This window comes from Aplidium turbinatum, chromosome 14 (genome assembly GCF_918807975.1).
Source record: "Aplidium turbinatum chromosome 14, kaAplTurb1.1, whole genome shotgun sequence".
NCBI lineage: Eukaryota > Metazoa > Chordata > Ascidiacea > Aplousobranchia > Polyclinidae > Aplidium > Aplidium turbinatum.
Window position 1 is genome coordinate 6,268,128 of NC_137485.1, and position 25,073 is coordinate 6,293,200.

Consider the following 25,073-nt stretch of genomic DNA (forward strand, 5'->3'; position numbering starts at 1 on the left):
AACAGAGGTTGAAGGCTTAGTGTACTGTATTATCAGACACAACATTTCAATGAAACTATGGCGAAAAATAACCTCAGTCAGTAAATCAGTATTGTTTTAAATTGATTCAACGTCTCAATATGAAAAAGACTAAGCTGAAAACTCTTCTTCGCATGACAAGGGTCGTAATAATCTCAGAAAAAAGTTTGTTTAGTTACGTTAAATAGAACAGTCGCCCATTCCACCACTACCATTGTTTCAGCCATGAAGAAAACAGTTAATTCCACGAGAGAATAACCGTATCCGTATTACCTCAACCACAAAGAGCTTTGATGATATTTCGACATTGTGATATGACGTTGACAATATGTTGGAGAAGATCATTTTTTTTACAATGATTTGGCGAAAAGTTTTTAAGCATTTTACAAAGAAAAAACACGCGTCAATTTTGGCTTCAGTAATTGACTTGCACCCAACAGGCCTGCATAATACATATACAACATTGCATACAAGAATCCGAACATTGACAAACTAAACTCCTTAGAGGGGACGATTGCTCCCATGGCCACGTCTTGGGACTACCACACAGAGTTGCTATCAGTTGACGTAACAAGAAATGCTTACTTTTATCAATGTCGTGTATGATTGAAGCTGTTGGAGTCAAAATGATTGTGAGTCTTTATTTTCGGACTGAAAAGCTTAATTCTTTGATCTCAGCAGTTCGTGCATACTCATAAAAGCTTAGAACCATTGACGCAGGCCTGCTCACCGTGGTTAAGTATGAGGCTTTCGCTTGTTGTCTGTGAATTATTCCATCAACCAGAATGCCACTGAACAGTGAACAGCTGTCTTTGAAGCGACTTGCACACCCAGAGAGTCGAACCACTGTCTCTTGATCGTTTCTTCTTAAACTTGGCCTTTAACTGGTTGCCCTAACGGGGGAAGACAACAGAGAAGCGACGACACAACCAGATCTGCAAAACGGTTTTGCTTTTCGTTGCAGACGAAAGCAGCAAGAAATCATCACGGGACAGTTTATTTTATATCATTAAGACTAGTCCTTATATCACAAAGTTGGCCGATTGCGGAGTGAAACGAAAATATGCCACATGATGATGATGTGAATTACACCTAAGCGCATATAGACGCAAATGACACACTGTAAGGAAGCGAACCAGAGAAAGTTGCAACACTGACAAAAACAACGAATAACCATACTTTAGCTCACATATATTATATAGAAATAGTAAATGAGAGTTCACAATTCGTGACCTTCCCTGGTGTATGCAGTTCTGTCTTTCAGAGTTTTGGTGAAAAAGCTTCCAAGGACAAGTGGAATTTATCTACTATCTGCGAGCCAGGCTCAGAACGAGTTCTTTGTCCTTCTGTACCTTAATGTTGTCCACGGCTGTGTATAGCTCGCCAGAACACTGCGTAATCTAAACAATGTAATTTAGTCATTGTACGAAAATGTTGATAACGTGCTAAACACTCTTGAGGTAAGTCCCGTGCTTGAATCTAAGCATCGGGGATAAAATAAAGATCTCATTGCCAACAGCACTAACGAGAGTAGGGTGACAAGTTCTCATCTCTCGGCCACCTTTCCTTCAGCAACTACGCCCACCCAATTTTTTACATCCTGGGTAGAGGTGAGCGGTGTTTTTCAACAACCAGCTTAAGCCGGGAGTCGAACCAGGATTGCACGATTGGAAAGCGAGATCCTTTATATCACGCAACAACCTAAGGGGTATCAGGCGTCATAAGTTTTCTTTTTTTTATATGCAAAAAAAAAAATATTATATATAAACGTTTTCAACAACTAATTTTTGTAAACAGTCTGTGAAAAGCTCAAATTATGAAAGTTGTATACTTTTACCTATTGGAAATCAACAGGCATCTAATCCATCTATGTATGTATGCTTTTAACGTATGTCAATTTTTAACATCTTTCGTGAAAATCCGCATATAGATCGATAAAGTAAATACATCACTTGGTGAGTAACGAAAAGCAAGGAAATGGGTTACAAAAGTTCCAAGAAAAATAGGTGTATCCTACCATATACCTGCAAACATCTGTCCGTTGACCCACAAAACAAAAGAAGGATTCACATACCATACAAACTGATTGCATCACTAAGCCTTCGCCACTGATTGTATTGATCAGTTTGTATCCATTGTAGATCCCTTTTTTGTATTTTTCTTTAGGCATTTTTTTTTGAAAATAAAGTTTTAAAGTAATGTAATTTTCACTCCATGTGGGGCCACATGTTCTTGAGGGTACTAATATCTTTTTATTTTTACTGGCCTAATGGGTTTTAACCAGGACTATGAAGTCGGACGTAAACTATATGACTCCGGCTTCAGTGTTGCCAGACTTTTTTAGCTTATTTTTAATTTATTTTCACTTACAGTATAAACAGACATAGTTGAGCAACACCACGGTATGCACCGTTATAAAAAATAAGCGTTTTCGACTCTGCATATAGTCCTTTTCAGACCTTTAAAATAATAAAAAATACTAGAGAAACACAGTAGGCTATATAATATAAAAAATATGGTCTACTCAAGGCATTGAAAAACTGCTTATCCTGCTCACACATGAAATGTCTACACAACACAGCGAATCAAGTATTTAATAGAGGAAAAAATTAAATCTGTTCTCTTGTGCAAATCTGCTTGGACGCTTCTCCAAACTTAATTTTTCGTCCATCAAATACTTGATCTGTTGTGTAGACATTTCGTGTTTGAGCAGGATAATCAGTTTTGTTAATGCTAAACTTGAACCCTATTTTTTATGTTATACTGTGTTCCTCTAGTACTTCTTATACAATGTATTTTTTGTTTTGTTTTAAAGACTTGAAAAGGACTAAATGCATAGTCAAAAACGTTTGCTTTATTTTATTTTTATAATGTTAAATGTCGTGGTGTTGTTCTGCTAGATGTCTATTTATGGTTGAAAAAAACCTCCCTACCCAAATTAATTTCACTTAAGTTCCGTTCGAAATGAAACGACGGCTTCTCCAAAAACTGACAAGAACAAACATTTCTACTTTCTGGTAAAGTTTAAAGACGCAATACAGAGAATAAGAAAAAATATTTTGAAAATAGATGATTAGATGGCAAACAAAAACTTTATTGTTCATCGTCTTGTGTCAAGGCCGAGTTGGCCTTTTTTTAACGACTCCGACCATGCCGAAATCCTTCCGACTACACAGCCCTGGTTTAACAGGCTCTCATATTACGTTGTTAGTTGTGGTATGAACCATGGGGTGGGTGGTAGGCCTGCACCATTCTAAATTCCAGGCGAAACCTTTCCGCTTCCAGTGTTGTGACCACTGGACGAATGCATAAGTTCAAAACCAGCCATACATTGCTCGCGTTATACACAATTAACAAGTCACTGAACACTACGGTCCGGTCGCATAATCCTTAATGATTATTATTATTATATTATAACAAGATCCTTAATTATTATATGGAGTTAAAAGACAAAATCCTTACAATTAAGCATGGCTCACCTCTACCCAGTTCCCAGGGTGTAATAAATTGGGTGGGTTGAAGGAAAAGCGGCCGAGAGAAAGGAACTGGCCACCCTACTCTCGTCAGTGGCGGAGGCCTAGTGTGATGAAAATCTTATCTTCTCATTCTCCAACATTCAGGAATTGAGTATACTAGGACTAGTGGACTACCTTTACCCAGTCCCCACTCTACTGTGACATCACAAGTACAGCACTTACCAAGAAAACATCATCAATACCAATTGAAGGGCGGCTCAAAATGTCTGCTGGATTGTTGCCAACTGAATAAAGCGATTTCTGTTTTTGTAATTGCGCACCAGGAAGTGTGGCTATCTTTCGGCTAAACAACAAATGGGATGTTAATCTCAGATTGCTAAACAACAAGCCGATGGGCATAGAAGGACTTTAAACAGCAAACTAATGAAGAGTAAAATCTTGTGCAACCATCAGCTTGCGCGTTTTCAACCAGGTCTAAAAATTGCAATTAACAAATTACCATTTTACCTTTTCAGTATGTGTAAGCATTATAGTTTTGTCTTTATACAAAAACAAGCCAAGTAGGCTACATTGATGCAAAGTCAGCATAATGTATTGCATACATTAAAATACATTTTCATGACGAAAACTCACTTGTACGCTTGCACACGGTTCATATATTCAACTGCATCTATTTTGCTGTCTAGTGAGGTCACATCAATCACGTCACTGAAAAGATACATTGCTTACAAGTAACTGGTATGCTATTGTGACATTTACGCACTGCAAAATTTCTTCCGCAATGGCTATCTTTTCAATGTGAGTTGCCATGGTTGTGATCAAAAAGTATTGTTTTGTGACAGGTGTTGGGCTGTTGGCAGAATTAAAATTAAAGTTGGGGCTAGGTTAGGGTTAGGATTTTTTTCTCTGCTCAAGACTTTAGAATTTTCCAAATCACAATTTTTTGTCAACAGCTTTAAACGTATCTCAATTAGAGAGAGAGACAGAAATCTTTTATTTTGTCTGTTGCAAGAATAGCACGATACAATTATACACAACATGAATAGAATAGCACCATAGCCATCTAGGTACCACAACAGACAGGAAGCAGCGAAAGACTATATCAGTCATCGAGTCAGCTGCTTCCCAAATAACAAATAATTAGTAATAATAACAATAACAAATAATTAGGACAGAATCATTTATCTGGCAACACTTGACATGAAAAAAAAGCCACAACCAATTTCTTCACTGCCCAAACTTACGTTAAAAGGATGTGCAAGAAACTTTTTTGATAAGTAAACTTAGAACAGGCCACTTTAAGCAAACAAAAACAATAAATTCTCATTTAGCAAGAAGATCCGATAATAGTAATTTTTATTTTATTTATTTATTTGCATCAGACTCAAGATGTGTGTGAAATTACAATCACACATAAAAAGTAGAAACAAAGCAGATACTCAACTCCGAAGAGCTAAGTCGTAGTGTAGCAAATACAAAGATTGATAGTAACAGTCTGTTCGCATTAGTTCATAAATCCATTGATTGGAAGACAATTGATTAAAATCAATGTATATATCGTCAGTCTCATAGCATAAGTGCCCAACTCATAATTTGTAAGAGACAATCTGGCAAAAGTGGTGTTTGAGAGGGAAAAATAAAATTCCAATTGATAAGTGGGGCAAGTTGATAGGCTGTGTCTGGCAACACTATTTTTAGAACAAGCTCCGTGCTTTAAGAAAGAATTTCAAAGAATAGGCTACACTTTGAATTATTTGGTCAATTGTTTGCCTAACACAAACAAAGTAGCAAAACAGAAACTGTGCAGTTTCACTTAAACTGCTAACAATGAACTTACTTGTTATATTGCTGAATAATTCCTGATAAAATGGACTGTTCATCTTGCTTGCTGCGAGACAAGCTCCCACTAGGAGGAGAGTCAATCAGTGCAGCAGGAGCTCGCACTGGATCTGTGGAATTGATTGAAGGTACATTTCTCGCATCTGCATTGCTTAATAAAGATGTCCTCTCATTCTGAAACATTGGATCTCATTGATATCGCATTATTACAAATTTATTGTCATAAAATAAAATATGAGTGTATTGTTGACCTACATTTGCAACACAATTTGCCTAACTCAAAACTTTTCTCTGATCCTGGCAGCATGCCTATGGTTTTATACATGCAGTACTGTACGGTACTTTACTAATTTGAGATTTCGTGTAATTCGACACCATTTTGAAAGTTCAGACCAAAAAAACTTTCAAACATGCATAACTGCCAGGATTGAGGTTTCTGAAAGAACTTCTCAGTCTGAAAATGAAGATTTCCACAATCAAATAAATTCCTAATTCCAATAAATATGAAGCAAATCCTGATACTATTTTAGCCTATCCGACTGATTCTTTTAAGCGAGATACGCTTAACCGTTGGTTATACATAACATTACATAAGACTTGGTTTGGTATTTCAGATTTTGAATTACAGGAGTTGTTTTGAATTACAGGAGTTATTTCAGATTTTGAATTACAGAGTTAGTTTTGAATTACAATTACAAGCATTGGCCCCTAGTCCCCAGCAGCCCTTAGATGGGCAAGGGGTGGGAAGAATCTCTGGGTTCCGAGAAAACAAAAAAACATTGAAAAAAGATTATGGTGTTAGAATCGGATGCTGGAATGTGGGAAGTTTGTGTGGTAAAGGAACTGAAATATGTGAAGAACTAAGAAAAAGAAGGGTGGATATATGTTGCCTAGAGGAAGTAAGATGGAGGGGACAGTCAGTGCGGTTTTTAGGTGCCAATGGGAGGAGATATAAGTTATGGCGGTCAGGAAATAACACAGGAATCGGCAGGGTTGAGAAAAACCCGGGTTTTTTTATGGGTTTTTTTGGGTTTTTTAAGTGGGTTTTTCAAAAAAAAACCACCCGGTTTTTTTTGGGTCGGGTAAAATACCGACAACCCTGGGAATCGGTGGTGTTGGTTTCTTGGTAAAAGAGGAATTATGTGAGAAAGTAATAGAAGTTAGAAGAAGGAGTGACAGAGTGATGACAATGGTACTTGCTTTTGAAGAGGAGGTAGTGAGGCTAATCTGTGCATATGCACCTCAAAGTGGTAGGGATTACTTAGAAAAGGAAAGTTTTTATGATGCTTTGGCAGAGGAATGGGATTTACGGAGTTCAAAAGAGTTGGTGTTTGGATTAGGAGATTTTAATGCACATGTTGGAAAACAAGCAAATGGGTTCGAGGGCATTCATGGAGGGTATGGTTTTGGGGAGAGAAACATGGAAGGAAGAATGCTACTTGAATTTTGTGATGAAAGGAAACTTTGTATTGCCAACACATGGTTTAAAAAGAAAGAGAAAAGGAAGGTGACTTACAGCTCAGGAGGACATGAGTCGAAAATTGATTTTATTGTGGTTGGGCAGGAACAGAGAAAGTACTTGAAGAATGTGAAAGTAATTCCGTGGGAGTTGCAGCATAGACTAGTAGTAGGAGACTTAAATATGAAAAAAGTGAAGAAAATTGTGAAGAAAGAACGAGTTTTTGTGAGAAATGTGTGGAAACTGGAGGAAAAAGAAACAAGAATTAACTTTGTGAAAAGAGCAAAAGAGCTGGTAAACATGAGTGCGCAGGACTTGTGGGCTTCATTTCAGAAAGGTGTCCTAGCAGCATGTGATGAAGTATGTGGGAAAAAAAAGTGAGGAGGGATCGTGGAGACACATGGTGGTGGGATGAAGAGGTGAAGCATGCGATTTCACAGAAAAGAGATGCATACAAGCAGTGGCGCAAAAATGGGTCAGAAGAGAATAAAAAGAAGTATAAGAGTATGAAAAAGAAGGCAAAGAGGGTTGTTGCAAGAGCTATTAAGAATGGTGCTGAGGAGGAACTTAATAAAATGGGGGAAAGCCAAAACAAAGTATTCAGACTCATAAAGCAACTGAAAAAGGATGGGAAAGATATTGTAGGGGGAAGATGTATAAGGAGTGGAGATGGGAAGTTGCATTTCAGCCCGGAAAGCAGAGGAGAAGTGTGGAAGGAACATATGGAAAATGTTATGAATAAGAAGAATGTATGGGATCATATGACAGAGGTTGATCTGGTGGAGGGTCCAGTGGGAAAGGTTACTCGTGATGAAGTGGTGGAGGCAATGGGGCAAATGAAACTGCATAAAGCAGCCGGTCCATCAGAAGTGAGCGTAAAAATGATAAAAGCAAGTGGAGAGTTGGGAATTGAAGTAATGCTACAACTTAGCCAAAGGGTATTAGATGGAGAGGGAATGCCGGAGGAGTGGAAGCATAGTATTGTTGTTCCACTGTTCAAGAGAAAAGGGGATGTGAGAAGTTGCAGTGCATATAGAGGTGTAAAACTACTAGAGCATGGAATGAAAATTGTGGAGTGAATACCAGAAAAGAGGTTAAGAACATTGGTGAAATTAAATGATATGCAGTTTGGATTTATGCCAGGAAAAGGTACAGTGGATGCTCTGTTTAAAGTGAGAAGAATGCAGGAGGAATATCGAGAGAAGCAGAGAAAACTATATATGTGTTTCGTCGACTTAGAAAATGCATTTGACAGAGTACCAAGGAAAGTGATGGAGTGGGCAATGAGGAAAAGAGGTATACCAGAGGTATTAGTGAGAGCTGTGATGTCTATGTATGAGGATGCAAGAACAAAAGTGAGAGTTGGATCAAATTATTCAAACGCGTTTTTTGTGAAGGTTGGTGTACACCAAGGATCAGTTTTGTCACCTCTGATATTTGCTATTGTGGTTGACGTTGTAACTGAAGGAGTGAGGGAGGGCTTATTGAGTGAAATTTTGTATGCAGACGACCTGGTCTTGACAAGTAATAGTATGGAGGGACTGGAGAGAAAGTTTGAGAAATGGAAAAAAGCATTTGAAACCAAGGGTATGAAGGTGAATCTTGAAAAAACAAAAGTGATGGTGAGTGGAGCAGAAGGAACAGTTGTTGAGAACAAAGTAGATCCATGTGGAATATGTGGCAAGAGAGTGATGAGAAATTCAATGCAATGCAAGGAATGTGGAAAGTGCGTACATGCAAGATGTGCTAATGTCAAGAGAGCCGCAAAAAGATTGGCGAAGTGTTTTGTTTGTGGGAAATGCAGTAAAGGAAGGAATGAAGTGGAAGGCCATGATGATGAGTTCTGCCATGGCATCGAAACAGTGACAGACTTCTGTTATCTGGGTGATCGGATAAATGGAAGTGGTGGATGTGAAGCAGCAGTGACAACAAGGGCAAGATTGGGCTGGGCAAAGTTCAGGGAATGTGGGGAAATGTTGCATGGCAGAAAATTTTCACTAAGGATGAAAGGAAAAGTATATCGGAGCTGTGTGCGGCCTGCAATGCTATATGGTAGCGAGACATGGGTATTGAGAGTGAACTGGCAATCCTGAGAAGAACGGAAAGGTCAATGGTGAGAGCAATGTGTGGGGTGAAAACGAAAAGGGAAAAAAGGACTGAAGAATTGTTGGATATGCTAGAGATGAGAGAGACCATAGACCAACTGGCAAGGGCAAATGGAGTAAGATGGTATGGACATGTGATAAGGAGGGAGGAAAGAATTTTTCATAGAAAGGCACTAGATCTAAAGGTGGATGGGAAGAGGAAACGCGGTCGTCCAAGAAAAACATGGAAACAACAAGTGAAGGATGAATTTAAAAAAGTCGGACTGAAGGAGAAAGATACAAGGGACAGGGTGAAATGGAGAAAAGGGACTAAAACAATTGCTGCGCGGAAACAATCGGCCACCCCCACTAGTGGGGAACAAACCGACGATGGATTATGATGATGAATTAAATAAACAGTTGATATGTTCAAGCAGTGTGCACTGAATTAATTTTGTCTGTAGAAGCGAAAGAACTACGTTGTTATGAAAAAAGTTTATTAAAAAAAGATGTAATTCTTTAAGAGGTTAAAACTATAGGCTAGGCTAGTGAGTAGTAAATGAATAAAAGCTGACCAGTCAGTTGACAGAAATCAGCTAATGCATAAATGGGCTGACAAACTAAATTCTCAAAATGATAAGTTAGACATACGCAGTACAAGAGGCCCATGATGATATTAACTCCCTTAATTTGGAAAGCGACCCTGTGCAATTGTTAAATATATCAAGAAATGCTTGAAAAAAATGACATTGTGAAGCTGAGTAGACAGATATTTCTTCAGTATTGAATGCAAAATTGTTAAAATGCCAGTCTACATCAGCATATGTGGAGTGACCGTTTTCCTTTTTAAAATCAATGCTTTGTTCAAATAGAAATTTTGCAGATGTAAACATTATATGTGGTTATTGTTCAAAGCACATGTGAATTGTGAAAACTTGCAGGCCAGCAGCCAAGCTGTTAATTAATTAGGCGGATGCAACCTAGTTTGTACCCTGAACAGTTCGGACCCTCAGTTCGTACCCTAAAAAGATAAAAAAAAAAAAATTAAAAAAAGCTGAAGTCGCTGATCGCAGTTTCCGCAAATATTTTAAAATTTTCCCCCTGAAAAGATCGAGAGAAAGATAGCACAAAGCCGAAGTCGCTGATCGCAGTTTCCGCTAACCTTAACCATAGATTAATCTATGCTCTAACCCTAACCCTCGCTTATTGCAGTTTCCGCAAACATTTTTCCGCAGTTTCCGCTAACCTTTACCCTAACTATAGAGCAATCTATGCTCTAACCCTAACCCTCGCTGATCGCAGTTTCCGCAAATATTTTTCAGCAGTTTTGCTAACTGCAGTTTCGGCTAACCCTAACTCTAATCATCGAGTAATCTATGCTCTGCTCTAACCCTCGCTCATCGCAGTTTCCGCAAATATTTTTCCGCAGTTCCGCGGTTTCCGCTAACCCTAACCCTCGAGTTTGTTTGCGGAAACTCCGATCAGCGACTTCGGCTTTGTGCTATTAAACTGCGATCAGCGACTTCGGCTTTTTTTAATTTTTTCTCTCGATCTTTTCAGGGTACGAACTGAGGGTCCGAACTGTTCAGGGTACGAACTAGGTTGCACCCAATTAGGCTATGGAAATTTGCAAAAATTTGATGCTTAAAAATAAAAGTTATATTATATTATAGTTCTCAATTTTTTAGATCATAAAAAAATTGCCCTAGTCATCACAGCATTGCAGCATTTGTTTTCATTGAAGTTGCTATTTTTACACATTTGTTGCCATGGTTACAATCAGGTGTTGCCAGAGTTAGGATTAAAGTTATGAAGGGTTAACCCAGCTGGAAAAATGTGTTTTTTTACATTGATTCAACAACTGTAGACTTTGAGTCTACGTAAAAAGGACTGATTTTGTTACCTGGGAAAGTAAGGGTTAAAGTTAGGAATAAGGAGGTTTTGATCTTTGCCCAGGACAAAAAAAAATTTCCAAAATACAAGTTTTTGTTTTCAACACCTTTAAACTTTTCTCAAATTAAGGCACAATTCCTTACCTGGCAATGCTATTGAGGCTATTCTTACTCTATATAGTGTAAATATAGCCAAAGCCTTGTTTTATTCATAATACAACAAACTATGCAACGGCTAAAGAAAGGCAGTGGCTATTTGACCGGCTCCGGTCTTTGAATCTGAAACACTATTTGACCGGTCATGACGTCACTACATAAGCACTTTTTTCTTTTTCTCTTTCAAAGCAAAAGACGATAAGCGCATTAAGTTCTAAATTCAACACATTTTCTTCAACTGAGTCCGTGGCGCATACGTAACGTCTCGGGCTGCCATTCTAGAGGGAAAGAGTTCGATACTATCCAGAAGCGTTCTTTTTTTTTTTTTTATTTAACTAAATTTTGACCCAAAGTGCATTTTTGTCGTCAATTTTTAATTTGAGTAGCCTACAGCCTATTTTTTTAAATCTTTCCAAATGTGAGTAATAAAGTTAAGTTTTTTTAATTTGTGAATAAAAGAATAACAGTTAACCTCTCAAGTACATGTAGCTCCACACAGAGTGAAATTTACATGCCTTTTGACTCCTTTTTATTTCTTTAAAAGTAATATCTAAAAAGACATTATTGACCCAAAAAGAATGTCTAAAAAGACATTATGAAAAGCAACTACGGACAAAGGCCAGTGTTTCGATCTCCCAACCTCTTCAGCGTAGCGTAGTAAAGTGAAAGTTGTCTTGAAGGGTTGGTTGAGATGATGATTTGAAACTTGACTGATTGTTGTGCGACAATGAGACTGGATTTAATTTTTAACTTCGGACTTCAGCGAAACGTAATCTTACAGCCTATTAGAAGGAGTGATTTTTTCAGAGAATTTGTGCTAAGAAATGAAAGGAATTTGTTAAAAATAAAGACTAGAAAAACATTTTTAATTCGTTTTGAAACTTTTTTATTCACCTGTTGATTCATTCATATCAGTTTGTATCCTTTTGTAGTTATAAAAAAAAAAAAAAAAAAAAGAACGCTTCCAGTTAGTATCGAACTCATTCCCTCTAAAATGGCAGCCCGAGACGTTACGTATGCGCCACGGACTCAGTTGAAGAAAATGTGTTGAATTTAAAACTTAAGGCGCTTATCGTCTTTTGCTTTGAAAGAAAAAAGTGTTTGTGTAGTGACGTCATGACCGGTCAAATAGTATTTCAGATTCAAAGACCGGAGCCGGTCAAATAGCCACTGCCCTAAAGAAAACAAAAATAAAAAGTAGTTCCAAAAAACTCACTGGTTCAGTTTCTTTTGTTCCTAAACAGCTTTCACAACAACCCATCTTTGCAAGTACCTAACAAATGCAGAATTGACTTGTGCTCAAAATCGCTTCACTAACTGTGTAGTGTGTAACAATAGTTACGTTATGCAGTCAAGTTCAAAATTGTTTTCAAGAAATATCCTACGATATTTCAAACCAAATAGTCTAGTCTCAAGAATACAAGCCTGGATTGGACTTTTTTTTGTCTATTTCAAAGCTGCTGTATATTCTTGACAAAATTTTGGTAAACTTTGCAGTTTGCGCTTTGCAGGTCTATTCTGGAGTTGCCCAACTTGCAAATGAAACAAAGTTGCCAGATGTTTTTTAAAATTTCCAGCCCAAAAATAGCCCAATTGTCACAAGTGATGACAAAAACAAAAGTAACCCAAAATATGACAAATTTGCGCAAAATATAGTCAAAATCCGAAAATTGAAAAAGCCTTATGAAACAAAACCAAACAAAAAACTGCAACTGCTAAAATTTCCCTGCAACTCCAAAACAAAATTGTTTAATTCCACATGAAAATTGCGAAACTGGCAACTTTGAAATCAGATCACCTGACTAATCGTGAGCTTGATTGAATCTTGTCCTTGGACTGGGAAAGCTTCTTTCAGAGCTTAATCCTGGCAGTTTAGCAAACTCGTAGAGGCTTTGAACCACTGACTCGGGCCCGATCCCCGAGATCGCCGGGGAATTATTCCATCCACTAGATGTCGCTAAATGGAGAGCAGTCCTTTAACTTGTAAGTGCGTATGACAGCAATTGTCGTCCGAGACAGTCGCTTTTGCTGTGTGTAAGACAACTATTGTCGTTTTCGTGATCGCAGCTATTTACGGCATTTTCACTCTCGCTTTCTCCTATTCGCTTTGTTTGAACGGCGCTATAAAGAAACCGAGGAACATTGTTTCTAATGACAATTGTAGTCTGTTGTGAAGGAGCGATCTTCCTGGCGTTAGCACTACTTGACTACTCACTACAGAACAGCGAGCATTGTGTTTCGCTAACCATACCGCCACCGGTGTAGCCTCCACACTGATGGCTAGTGTAGAGGCTAACACCGGTATGGTTAGCGAAACACAATGCTTGCTTTTTTGTAGTGAGCAGTCAAGTAGTGCTAACACCAGGAAGAGCGCTCCTTCATAACGGTGCATTTCCTTGGTGACCGTTTAGTTGTTTTTTTTTCACAGAGGCAAGAATTCAATTGTTGTTGCGTTGTGTGCTGGGGTCTCTTCAATACCGTAGCCTACTCTATAGGGAACGTTCAAATATTACGTAACGCTTTTTTTCCGAATTTTTGACCTCCCCCTCCCCCATGTAACGCCAACGTAACGCCTTTTTCAATCCCCCCCTCCCCCATGTAACGCTTTTTCACTACGAATTCAGCACAAAAAACTACCATTCCGTACTCGAAAGCGTTACGTAACGTTTTGCTTGAACCCCCTCCCCCCCCCCCGATGTGACGCTAACGTAACGCTTTGCATAAACCCCCCCTCCCCCTCGAAGGCGTTACGTAATATTTGAACGTTCCCTATAAAGTAATAAGGCGACGAAAAATGGGAGTCGGTAAATTAAATGCGCACAGTAGCCTACGATACATCGAGTTATGAAAAATTGATTATGCACTTAACAGCTTAACGTGCGTTGCTTAGCCTAAACAAGCACCCTCGAGAGTCGAATCAGCGTTGCTTGATATTGAAGCTTCTTTTTTCACAAAGTCACGTGCTTACCAAGTGAGCTATCAGAGATCCACTCCACTGTCAGTCTCAAAATGCAAGCAACATAAATCATGTGTAGGCTTAGGCTATCATTGGAGCTTCTTGAAATGCAGAAAACAAAGTTAAAAACTTTAGAAACCAGAAAAAACAATAGGCTAGCCTACAACAAGAATTGTAGTTTTTAATTAAACCAACATGAACATTTTTGTCCGGTTTCGTGTAACAAGAAAGGAAAACAAAGTTTTAAATAAAACATGATCTGTTGTTGAATAACTTAGTAATTGATTGCCATCAAGCTTTCAATGACAAATACATTTTTTAGTTTCCTGATAACAATTTCTCATTTCACATTTGAGAAGTTATTAATAAATTGAAGGAAGCATTATTGTCGGAGTGAGAAAACTGTTTTGAGAGCTTAATCCCGACAATTTCGAAAAACCATCTTGTAGAATGTAGAGGACTTAAACCACTGACGTAGGTAGGGAGCGTAAATCTGGTAGTTTCGCATCGGCCTACTTGTAGAGTAGAGTTAAGCATAGAGTGGACTTGGAGTAGAGTGGAGCCTGAATTTGCCCAATTTCAAAATTGTAAGGAGAGAAAAATAGAAAACTTTCTCCACGATTTTCGACCTATCGGAAATGCTTAGAAATGTGTGCTACTCAAAATATTTAGCCTAAGTTACTTGGTAGGCTGTTAAAGTGGAAAAAAGATTTTTGCATCCGTGAGCTATTTCATGTTGTTCGCATTGGATTGGATTTGGAGTCTGGAATGGATTGTAGGCCTAGTGGAGTTTGGTTTCATGGAGTAGAAGTGGAGTCGGAGTCAATCACTCTACACTCAACACTGTTGTAGAGCAGGGGCGGGCAACATCCGGCCCGCGACGGGATTTTGAGCGGCCGCAGACAGTTTCCGCTTATTACATGATAATGTGGCCCCACGGCCACACTCTGCCGTAATAGCCTACCCCACTACTTGCTTACTACGTCAAATAATAGCTACTGTTAGTTATTCTTTAGTTCTTTGTTTTCAGTTTTTAATCAAGTGACAAGCATGTTAGGCTATGTTCTGTCATAAACAGGCCTTTCCATCCTTTTTTTTTATCTCTTGTAAAAATCTTTTTCAGGTTCAAGAAAAGGGAAGAGCACTTTTGCTTACAAAATATAGCCTACTCAACAATGAAGACATTCAGGGTAAAGCTAAAAGTTAGTTCAATCAGAATATCACAACACACTTTCCACCACTCAAAACTATGGCACCCCAGATGATGACAATTGAGACGTACGGTAGGCTACACCAATATGATATCTGCACTAGACAATGCATTTGGTCGTCGTTTTGCGGACTTCCAGAAACTTTCTGCTGAGTTTGATATCTTTTCATCACCCTTTACAACTGACTTTGAAAAGGTGCCGGATGCTCTACGGCTGGAATTGATTGATTTGCAGTGTGACTCTACCCTGAAAGAGATATTCCTATCTAAGGGCATTGACAAATTTTATGCGTCACTGAATGAGTCCAAGTTTGCCAACCTGAGAAAGATGGCCATGAAACTACTTGTTCTGTTCGGGTCTACATAGCCTACATTTGCGAGCAAAAATTTTGGGCCATGAACATTAACAAGAGAAAGCTGCGATCCCATCTCACTGATGTTCAGTGCAGACTTTACTGAGTGTTTCTATGTCGGACATGCAGCCAGAGTTCAATGAACTTGTTGACAACTTTATTCGATCACAGATGTCTCACGTTATTAATATAAATTCATTAAATACTGTTTTTGGTCTCTATAAACTTAAAGTTTACATTATATTACAGTAAATAGGCTACGGTTTATTCCTTGTCTAGGTAGATAAATACGCGATTAATGTACTAGCGATTCATGAATCCGGCCCGCCAAGTAGCCTACTTCACTTTCCCATATCAGGCCCGACGACTGGAGAAGTTGCTCGCCCCTGTTGTAGAGGCTTTGAACCATTGATGCAGGCAGGGGTGGAATTAGCTTATGGGGGGGCCCGGGGCACATTTAGATGGGGAGGGGGGCCCGTGCAAAAATTTTTTTCGCGCCTACGGCGTAAAAAACCACCTTTACGTCTACAGAAGCATTAATTCAGCATTGCACTGCACAACATTTTGCAGTAAACTTCAAAGGCTGAAAGAAAAATAATAATAACACAAAATCACATTTTTTCCACGGAGGGGGGCCCTTCAAAAGTCGGGGGTCCGGGAACCTGCACCCTCTGCCCCCCCCTAAATCCGTGCCTTGATGCAGGCTGGGTCACTCAGATTAACAGAGTGAAGTTTTCGATTGTTGTACGGTAGGCTAAAAGTGCTGCTTTTTAGCACTGGCTGGCCTATCGGCTACTTAATTTACTTTTCCCATTACCGAGAAGACACTGCCTGCGCCTGTGATTTAAAGTTGCTATTGCGAAACTGTCAGGATTAATCTTGCAAAGAATCTTTGCATATATTTTAAACTGATTGTTCTGTTTTGGTATCATGCACGTTATAACGTCCGCGTTTTGTCGCTTTTACCTTTTTCTAGACCTCTGCTATTTTTGGCACACGCCTATATTGTTTTTTCGTTGTGATGGTCAGAAACAGAAAACAAACTCGAACTCAACTAAAAAAAAGAAGTATTATCTCAATTTAGGAATAACGATTCCCACAATTACATTTCTGCTATAGTTGTTGTGTCTGCAAATTTTTCCATTCTGTTGGTGCCACAGAACAGCTAAACTGTGTTGGGCTTGAAGTGCGTTGTCCGAGCGCATTGCACATCTGATACATTAAATCAACGTTGAAAATTTCTTGCTTTGTTGATAAACTGGAAGCTTTGCCAACTGGGCCATCGGCTAAGGGCAGACGTAGGCTATAGAATATCGGTAGTTGGTTAGTTTGAATCGTTATCCTCGGGCTAAGAAAGCTTCTGATAAAGGTTGTTCCTGACAGTTTCGCATAGCCTAGTAGGGGAGATGTGGGACCAATGAAACAAAATGGGTATTTTTTCCGTTGTCGCGCGTGATTTTGGCAGTACAGGGCTACTTAAGCGTTTGAGGGAAGCACATCTTCTTACTGTATTTATGCATAGCTAAGGCTTCGGATTGGACCACAGATTAAAAAATTATTTCACTTTTTAAAAGTTCACTTTTTTGTATCATTGGTCCCACCTGGGTGGGACCTTTGCAACACACCATTGGGACCAATGAGACAGGTTTACTACTTACACGAAAACTGTACTTTTTCTGAAGAAAGATTGCATTTCGTGTAAAACCAAAGAACAAGACGTTTCTAGAACGAACATGGACAGATGGAAGAACGAACAAGCTGATTCAATACAAAATTGTTTAAACAGTAACAGTTGGCTGGGGAGGGGTCGTCACAGACAGCAATGTGATATTGTGACAAGTTTATTGCAAATTTCAAAACACCAGACAAGCGTTTCGTTTTGGCAACAGAGGTTGGGTCTGGCAGAAGACATACAATATCACAATGAGACACATAAGCCACATTTTCATTTCCTGGGAACACAAAACAATCCTTCATTTTGTCCGATGTTTTCTCAATTTAGTTTTAAAAACTCCATTTCATAGTCATTATCTTGATCAGGTCCATGTGCAAGCCGGCCGATGAAATGTTTAAATTTAACATCTGCATTTGCATGAACTTTGGCCACTACATAGGTTCCAGCAGAAAGACAATCAGGAATTATGTTTTGCAATGCATTTTCTTTACATGAAACATCACTGGTATCGGTGCAAACACTCTCAACGTCAGTTTCTAGATGAACTTCCACAACACTGCTTGTGTTAGATTCTGAAGATTTTCACAACTGATTTACGTTTTCGTGATTTTTTCTTTCTTCCTTTTGCAACTGCTTTTGGATATGGCCGTATTGAAGATAACAAAATCGAATCATTTTTTTGTAAGGAAGCTGAGGTACAAGGCTCAGTTTCTCCTGTTTGGTGATGCTCATCAGAAGTTACAGAATTCTCACATTGTAGGCTACGTTTCCAGAAATACCTAGATTGATTTGGAGAAATTCATAAATTTAATGAAGTGTGACAACACTTCAGAAAATGGCTCATTTTTCATCCATCCTTCAAGTATCTGCCAAGAGTGGTATGATCAAATTTATGTTTTTTGGCAGCTTTTCTCACAGATAAGTTATATTAAACAATGTCATGCAAAGCATTATTTGAAGCTTCATTTGAAAAATTCCTTTTTAAGCCTTCGGATGGCTTTAACATAGGCATTTTCTGCAAAAAATACTTTCAAATTCAGACAGGGACCTTTGAGACATGGTCTCAATTAACAGTGTCTCAAAGCTCCCCCATCTCAAAAACTTTGAATTAAACGATAGTTTCACAAAACTCGACTTATTATTTCTCATAAAGCCTACCAATCTTGTAAAATACCTTCCTACGTAGTACATGAAAAACTTAGCATTTGCTATAATAAACACTTGAACATAATATTGAAAGTTTTCCAGAAGTACTACATTTTACTTTTGCCTGCCAAAAACATACTTTTGTCTCTCATTTCTGCATTTGCAACAACCTAACTTTCAAACCTCGTGGCAAAGAAGGTTTATGTAATCTCGTTCCAATAACTATCAAAAAAAAAGTTAATTTTTAGTAGGGATCAAAAACGAGCTGTGTTGTATTGGTCCCCTTGTATCATTGGTCCCACATCTCCCCTACTACATAGGCTAGTGTAGGCTTTGGAATCTTCTACTCACGCAGGGCCTTCAGTTGCAGAGATTGACAGTAAAGTTTTCGATTGTTGTTGTCTGTGATTGGTGCCGATCCACTTGGTGCCGCTGAATGGAGAGAAACCCTGATATGCGTTGCTCAAGTGCACACACCGAGCAGGGCCTTTTTTAACAGATTTCCACTGCATGAGCCAGGCCTAGATTTAGGAGGGCCAAAGGGTGCAGGTGCCCCGAGCCTCCCTTTTGAAGGGCCTATCACCATAAAAAAAGTGTGATTTTGTGTTTTTTTTTTTTTTTCTTTCAGCCTTTGAAGTTTCTGCAAAATGCTGTGCAGTGCTGGATTAATACTAAGTTACTATATTTTGAAAGTTACTATACCAGGGTGATTGAAAAGTAACTCCCTATTTTAAAATAAATACAATTTATTCAAATGCTTTATCATGTTTCTCAATTTTTGTGTATATATTACTTAAAGTATGGCAATTTAATTTATGTTCTTGTTTTCCTTTCAGATTTGTTTAAATATTGTTCAATTTCAATCTTTTCAAATTTATTTTATTTCAAAACCCTACAAAAATGGCTGAACGTCTTACTCTACAGGAACGTTGGCTTGGCTTGAATGTTGGCTTGGTTTAGAGATTGGCCCAACCTCTTTAAAAATATTCTATGGAGTGATGAAGCTGTATTCCACATAGGTGGATTTGTGAACCGTCATAACTGCCACTACTGGGCGGAAGAAGACCCTCGTGTTACCTGTGAAAAAATGCAAAATCGACCCAAAGTAACGGTATGGTGTGGAATGACTTTTGATAGGATTGTGGGTCCTTTCATTCTTCGCGATACCATGAATGCCGAAAGGTACCTCGCTATGTTGAAAGATGAAATTTGGCCAATTATCAGTGCTTGGGAAAATATTGAAGATTTGATTTTCATGCAAGATGGAGCTCCTCCACACTTTGCTATTGTTGTTCGTGAATGGCTAAATGCTCAATTTCCTGGAAGATGGATGGATCGTCGCGGTTCACACGAATGGCCGGCCAGAAGTCCTGACTTAACACCCTGCGACTTTTTTCTCTGGGGTTGGCTGAAAGAGGAAGTCTACTCAACCAAACCAAGAAATTTGGAAGAACTTGAAGGGCGAATACAAGAAGTTATGATTTCCATCCCGCAAGAGTTTCTTGCGAAATCAGTTGATGCGATTCCTGGTCGACTTGAGAAGCTGGTGGCAAATAAAGGCGCCCATATCGAATTTTAAATAAAAGCCCATGCATTATACTTCCTTCTCATATTCATTAATTGTAGAAATTATATTTTAAAAATAAATTATAGTTTTTTTAAAATAGGGAGTTACTTTTCAATCACCCTTAGACGTACCGTAAAGGTGGTTTTTCGCACCATCAGCGCGAAAAATTTTTTTGCACGGGACCCCCCAATCTAAAAGTGCCCCGGGCCTCTCATCAGCTAAATCCGGCCTTGGCAAGAGCAATATTATCAGTGGTTGTTGTACGTGCTGGGACTTCGCCAGCCCTGACCCCACAACTTGTTACTGACTTATCTGGTGCTTAATTCACATGGCAAACCGTGTTGTTTCATTTTTTACAACTTTTTTTCTGTGATGGCATCAATCTTCATTTAAAATCCGCAATGAAAGTATTCTTTGAGTTTTGCTTGCAGGCCCATCAAATAGGCCTACATCGTCAATGTAGCCTATTGTTGTGCTGGTGAAAGGGGTGTATCTAGCACAAAGTTTCGGGGAAAGGACGGACATATAAACACTATTTGTAGCCTACATATCTGTAAACCCGACAACAACTTGACGGAGGTGAAATACCCATAGTGAGGACTTGGGGGTCTCTCCCAAAAAATTTCGAAAAATCATCTAAAATCTGCACATTCTAAAAATCAACAATAAAACTCTGTCAAATAAAATGAAATAATATTATAACAAAAAGTGTAATTTTTATTTAAAATATTTCGGAGACGGTGGGGTCAGCAATTGCTCTCTTGACTACGTCCGTGGCTGGTATCCATACACGATCAGTTTCTTCAGTGATGCTGTAAGAGTTTACCATTTCTTGTCATTTAGCCTACTTTATACACACCTCTATTCAAATAGAAGAAGTAGTCTAGGGTTATTAAGTTTATTCAATAGGCTATAGGAGTGATCCATTTATGCAAATTTTGAAAGTAGGACTATTATTTTATTTTTGATTTCAATCATTACTTTTTTTCAATCGTGGATTTTTCTAGAGGCGCTGTAACCGTGCCGACGTGCCAACAATCATTTAACTTACTATTTATTACTACGGTAACTTATTTCGGTTTTAAAGAGATACAAAATATTAGCGCTTGCATTTTGTCGCTTCTACTATTTTCTGGACTTTTAGTAGACTGATATGTGTGGCATGTATTGTTTTCGCTGTGATGGTTAGAAATAAAAACAAACTAAGCTTAAATTAAAGTTTCAGAGAGTAGCCTTGGTCATCATATAAATAATGGCACTTTTTAATTGACTTTTGACACAATCACTTTGTTTTTACAAAGGGTTGTTTAAGAGCTTATTGTGACAAAACAAATATGAAAAACGGTTCATTCTCCTTAAAAAAATATTCAAAATCATTCATTCATATTTTCAGGTGCGCTTCTGTTACTCAAGCTTATAATTAAACCTAACAATTACTACCCGTCTGATTCTACCCAGTTATTATAATTAATAAATCAGTATGACAGAGTTACCAGAAACCTAATTGCAAAAAAGATTTTGTGGTAGGCCAACAAGTGATTCTTAACGGACTCTTTAAGGAAATTGGACTAGTATTGGTGATAATATTGTTGAATTGATATGATCCTTTCTGGTAATTAATTGTAATTGCAGTGAATTTATTTTCCTACACCATGTACAATTGTACATGTATGGCAATTTCATAACCACAAACATTCCAAAAGTGAAATAATTGCTATCACAAATAGGGTGGGAGAAAACAACACTTGATAAAAAAACGGATTTACGTATAATAGCCTAAGTATCATCTCCACAATCAGCTGAAACTGCATTGCAAGACCTGTCAATGTCGAAGCGTACTTGATCTACTAGCACGCCATAAAAGTATAAAACCTCTATCAAAGTTTGTAGAAAACATAGAAAATATTGAAAATGAGAGAGGCACGTACAATCGTACTTTCTTCCAAGCCAAGTGTCTAATCAGCAAAATTGATTACTTCCGTAGATGTTGTATCAACACAAAAAAAAAACAAATTTTGATTGATGAGGCTTTCGGGAAGGGGAGGAGGGGTATAGGAGAAACAATCATTTTGGAAGCATGATATAATTAAATTGAATAACACAATTGAGCCTCAACTCATGAACGGATAAATGGTCGGTATAATTTGGTAATGTTCGGTTGAATGCCAATTTAGCTTACTTGCAGGTGGGTTAAAAGTCTTGCAATGTTTGTGATCTGGTCGCAAAAGTTGTTTTGTAAATGCCACCTTTCTCTTTTGCTTTGACACACAAACACGAACATACTTTTGGCAGTAAGATGGCGGAATAATGGAATAGTTTCACTTTTGAGAATGTCGACTGAAATCCTTGGAGGAGTCACGGATGGTTTAGCACTTTCAACATATAAACAGTAAACAAGTTATCACATCAACTTAAAATAACACAGAGTTGAGTAGCCTACACAAAATACGGAATGTCTGCTGGGCTAAGCATATTGATCATGGCAGTAAAATTTGAATAAAAAGCAATATACTGTTTGCAGGAAAAGTAACAAATCAGTGTGCATCAGGAAAGCCGAGAATGAAAGTTCTAAACGTGTCTCATTCGATCGGGCCTGTGCTTACATAATCAATTACCAAGACTACGTCACACATGTTTGCACAGGCCAACCTTAAAGACGAAAACATCAACGGGTGTGTATTGTTATGAAGGAACTAAAATATGTGTCTGAAAATAATTTTTGTGAAAAAAAGCTTTTCGAAATATTGCTTTGAAAATCTACAAAGCAACATCTTCATCAACAAGGATTAAAACAACACATTACCCAACCAGCAAATCGCTATTTTTACGTTGATTCAACGTCTGTAAAAGACTTGATTTGTTAGGTTGAGGTTGAAAATGTACCCAACCCGACAAGTTCAGTAGAGTTTACCTTTTATCAAGTGCAATACGACATAACAGTTTATGCATGAACACCCCAGTTCATTGTGTGTTTTTGGTGGGGTAACCAAATCACACGTTCTTTTTTGGAGAACATGCCCTTTTTTAATGAAAAATATTTTCGTCCTCCGCGGATGTTCAAAAATGCCGGAAAGCTTTTACTGCATTTACAAAAATTAAAATAAAACACCAACTTATGCAGCTTAAAAAATTATGTCAATTGTAAAAATTAGACAATAAAACTCGTTGACAAAGAATGAGAATGCAATATTTATTAATTTTTCAAGATCATTTTGTTACGCGCTTGTAATTTGGCTACTTCATATAATCGTTATTAAATACCTTACAATTTACTTCAAAGACAGTTTTGTTGTGGGTAGACGCAGATAAACAGCATGATGACGGTCACGACGCAAAACTTGAACAAAATTGATTTGTTTTATTGAATAGGATTAAGGAAGGGCAAAATATTAACTAAATAAGATATCTCTCATATTTCCTGCAAATTAAGACCTCGCCCTTGGGTGTCTAACTAAATATAATACTATTGCCAAGATTATAGCGTCTAATGTTGTAATGTTGAGGATAAAAAGTAGATGACAGTTCAATGCAAAATGCCAACCGATTTTTACATTATTTTAACGTATAAAATGGAAGCTGCAAATGTATCTCGTGCAGTTGCCAAAAGTAATAGTGCAATTACGATGCCCTGTTTATAGATTGTGCAATACTCCGTGAAAAGCGAATCCCAGTCAGCGATCCCAAACATCGCAATAAACAAACAAATAACATTATAAAAGATAAGTTATTAACTTTCGAAAGACAGCTTTTTTGGAGAGACAACAAAATAAGCTAAATCATAAAGTCATTAAATATAGTTCTATGTGTTGTTTTACCGCTCGATAAGTATGTTTCCAAAAAACTATCTATAAATTTTATGTAGGCTACATAGTACATATGAAACTAAAGATGTTTCGATATAGATTCATTCTGCTGCTTTAAAAACTAGAAACGATCTATGTGGCCGAATGTTGTTGCGTATGAATTAAAATTGCCTAAACTTTGCGGTTGCGTGAGTTTGGTATTACACAATGGCAGCTTTCTCTGGAATTCAAAACCACGCTTTGTTTTGGGAGAAACTCCTCAACATGGCGTCATGTAGACAACATTGATAGCAAAGAAAAGTTATCAGAGCTGTTTGAATTTTCTTGACAATGTCTTGCGGATAACCGTAAACAAACTTGTCAAAAACGTCACCTATTGAAAAGTGATGAAGACAAATTCATGACAATCGTTTGACAGTTTTAATTTTGATTAAACCCATCAAGTGTGTTGATGGATTAAAGACCTAAATAGACTTTAATAAACTTCAAATTGTTACATCTCGTCATGCTTGTGCAAAGCAACGATGGACGTATCAAAGAAACTGACTGGTCATTTTTGGCAACGTTTAAAGCGAAAAAACTTTACTTTGCGTTCTTTCTATGTTATCACACTTTGTTCAACAACAACAGTCGTCTCATAGCAATTGAACATGAACATTGAACAGCCTAATTTCTGGAATGCTGAAAACCGAATTTTTGTTTTAAGCTTTCTACACATTGCTATATGATTTTAATAAAACTGAAAATATGTCAAAGTTTTATAGTGTGATTGCTCTTGGGAAAATTTAACAGCAGCGCGACCACAAAATTTGTCATTTTTACATTGATTTAATGTCTGCAGACGTGCAGACGTGCAGACATTAAATCTATGTAAAAATGACGATAACAGAATTGCCAAACAGAACGAATCTTGTCTGCATTAAGCTGTGTAGACCTTGTTCAGGTTTCTCGCGGTGTAACTCAGAATATGTAACGTTTATTTCGTAAATACGCGCAACCTTTTAACAAATAAATACAAACCGTGCCGGTGTCGGGTATTTGTGAGATCACAGAAGCAGCAGGACAATTTAGATTTTGAAAACTTTTTAGAATCTCGTAAAATTGATGTGAAATCACGATTGTGTGATGTGATAATTGTTAAATGAAAACGCGAGGTTGTTTTTGTCGCTAATTCTACATGAAACGATTTTCTGTTTTTGTGTGAAGGTTTCCAGTTATCATGAAGTTAAACGTTCAACTAGAAACTGCTACAATTGCTGTTCACTGTTTGCAGTAAGCAAGAGTGTAGGGAGAATTCTGATCTCAAGTGTTTTAATGTGTGTTTATAATCTTTCAAACTATTTAAAGCATTTTTTACTTTAAGAAGCGTTGTATTCGACCTGAGCTTCATCAGTCATTTGAGTAAATTCACTTTAAGGTTTAATATATATAAAGCCTTG

General features: G+C 37.8%; 1 protein-coding gene across 1 annotated transcript; it reads right to left on the reverse strand.

Moving 5' to 3' along the window:
* Nucleotides 1-8: 8 nt before the first annotated feature.
* On the reverse strand, nucleotides 9-12,427 carry LOC145783448 (ragulator complex protein LAMTOR1-like). The gene is made up of 5 exons (XM_082595325.1): nucleotides 12,141-12,427; nucleotides 5,332-5,507; nucleotides 4,128-4,202; nucleotides 3,717-3,837; nucleotides 9-1,418 (listed from the first exon to the last, which is right to left on the reverse strand). Exons 1-5 carry the CDS (start codon nucleotides 12,183-12,185, stop codon nucleotides 1,326-1,328), a joined length of 510 nt encoding a protein of 169 aa, XP_082451451.1. The 5' UTR covers nucleotides 12,186-12,427; the 3' UTR covers nucleotides 9-1,325.
* Between the last annotated feature and the right edge of the window lie 12,646 nt (nucleotides 12,428-25,073).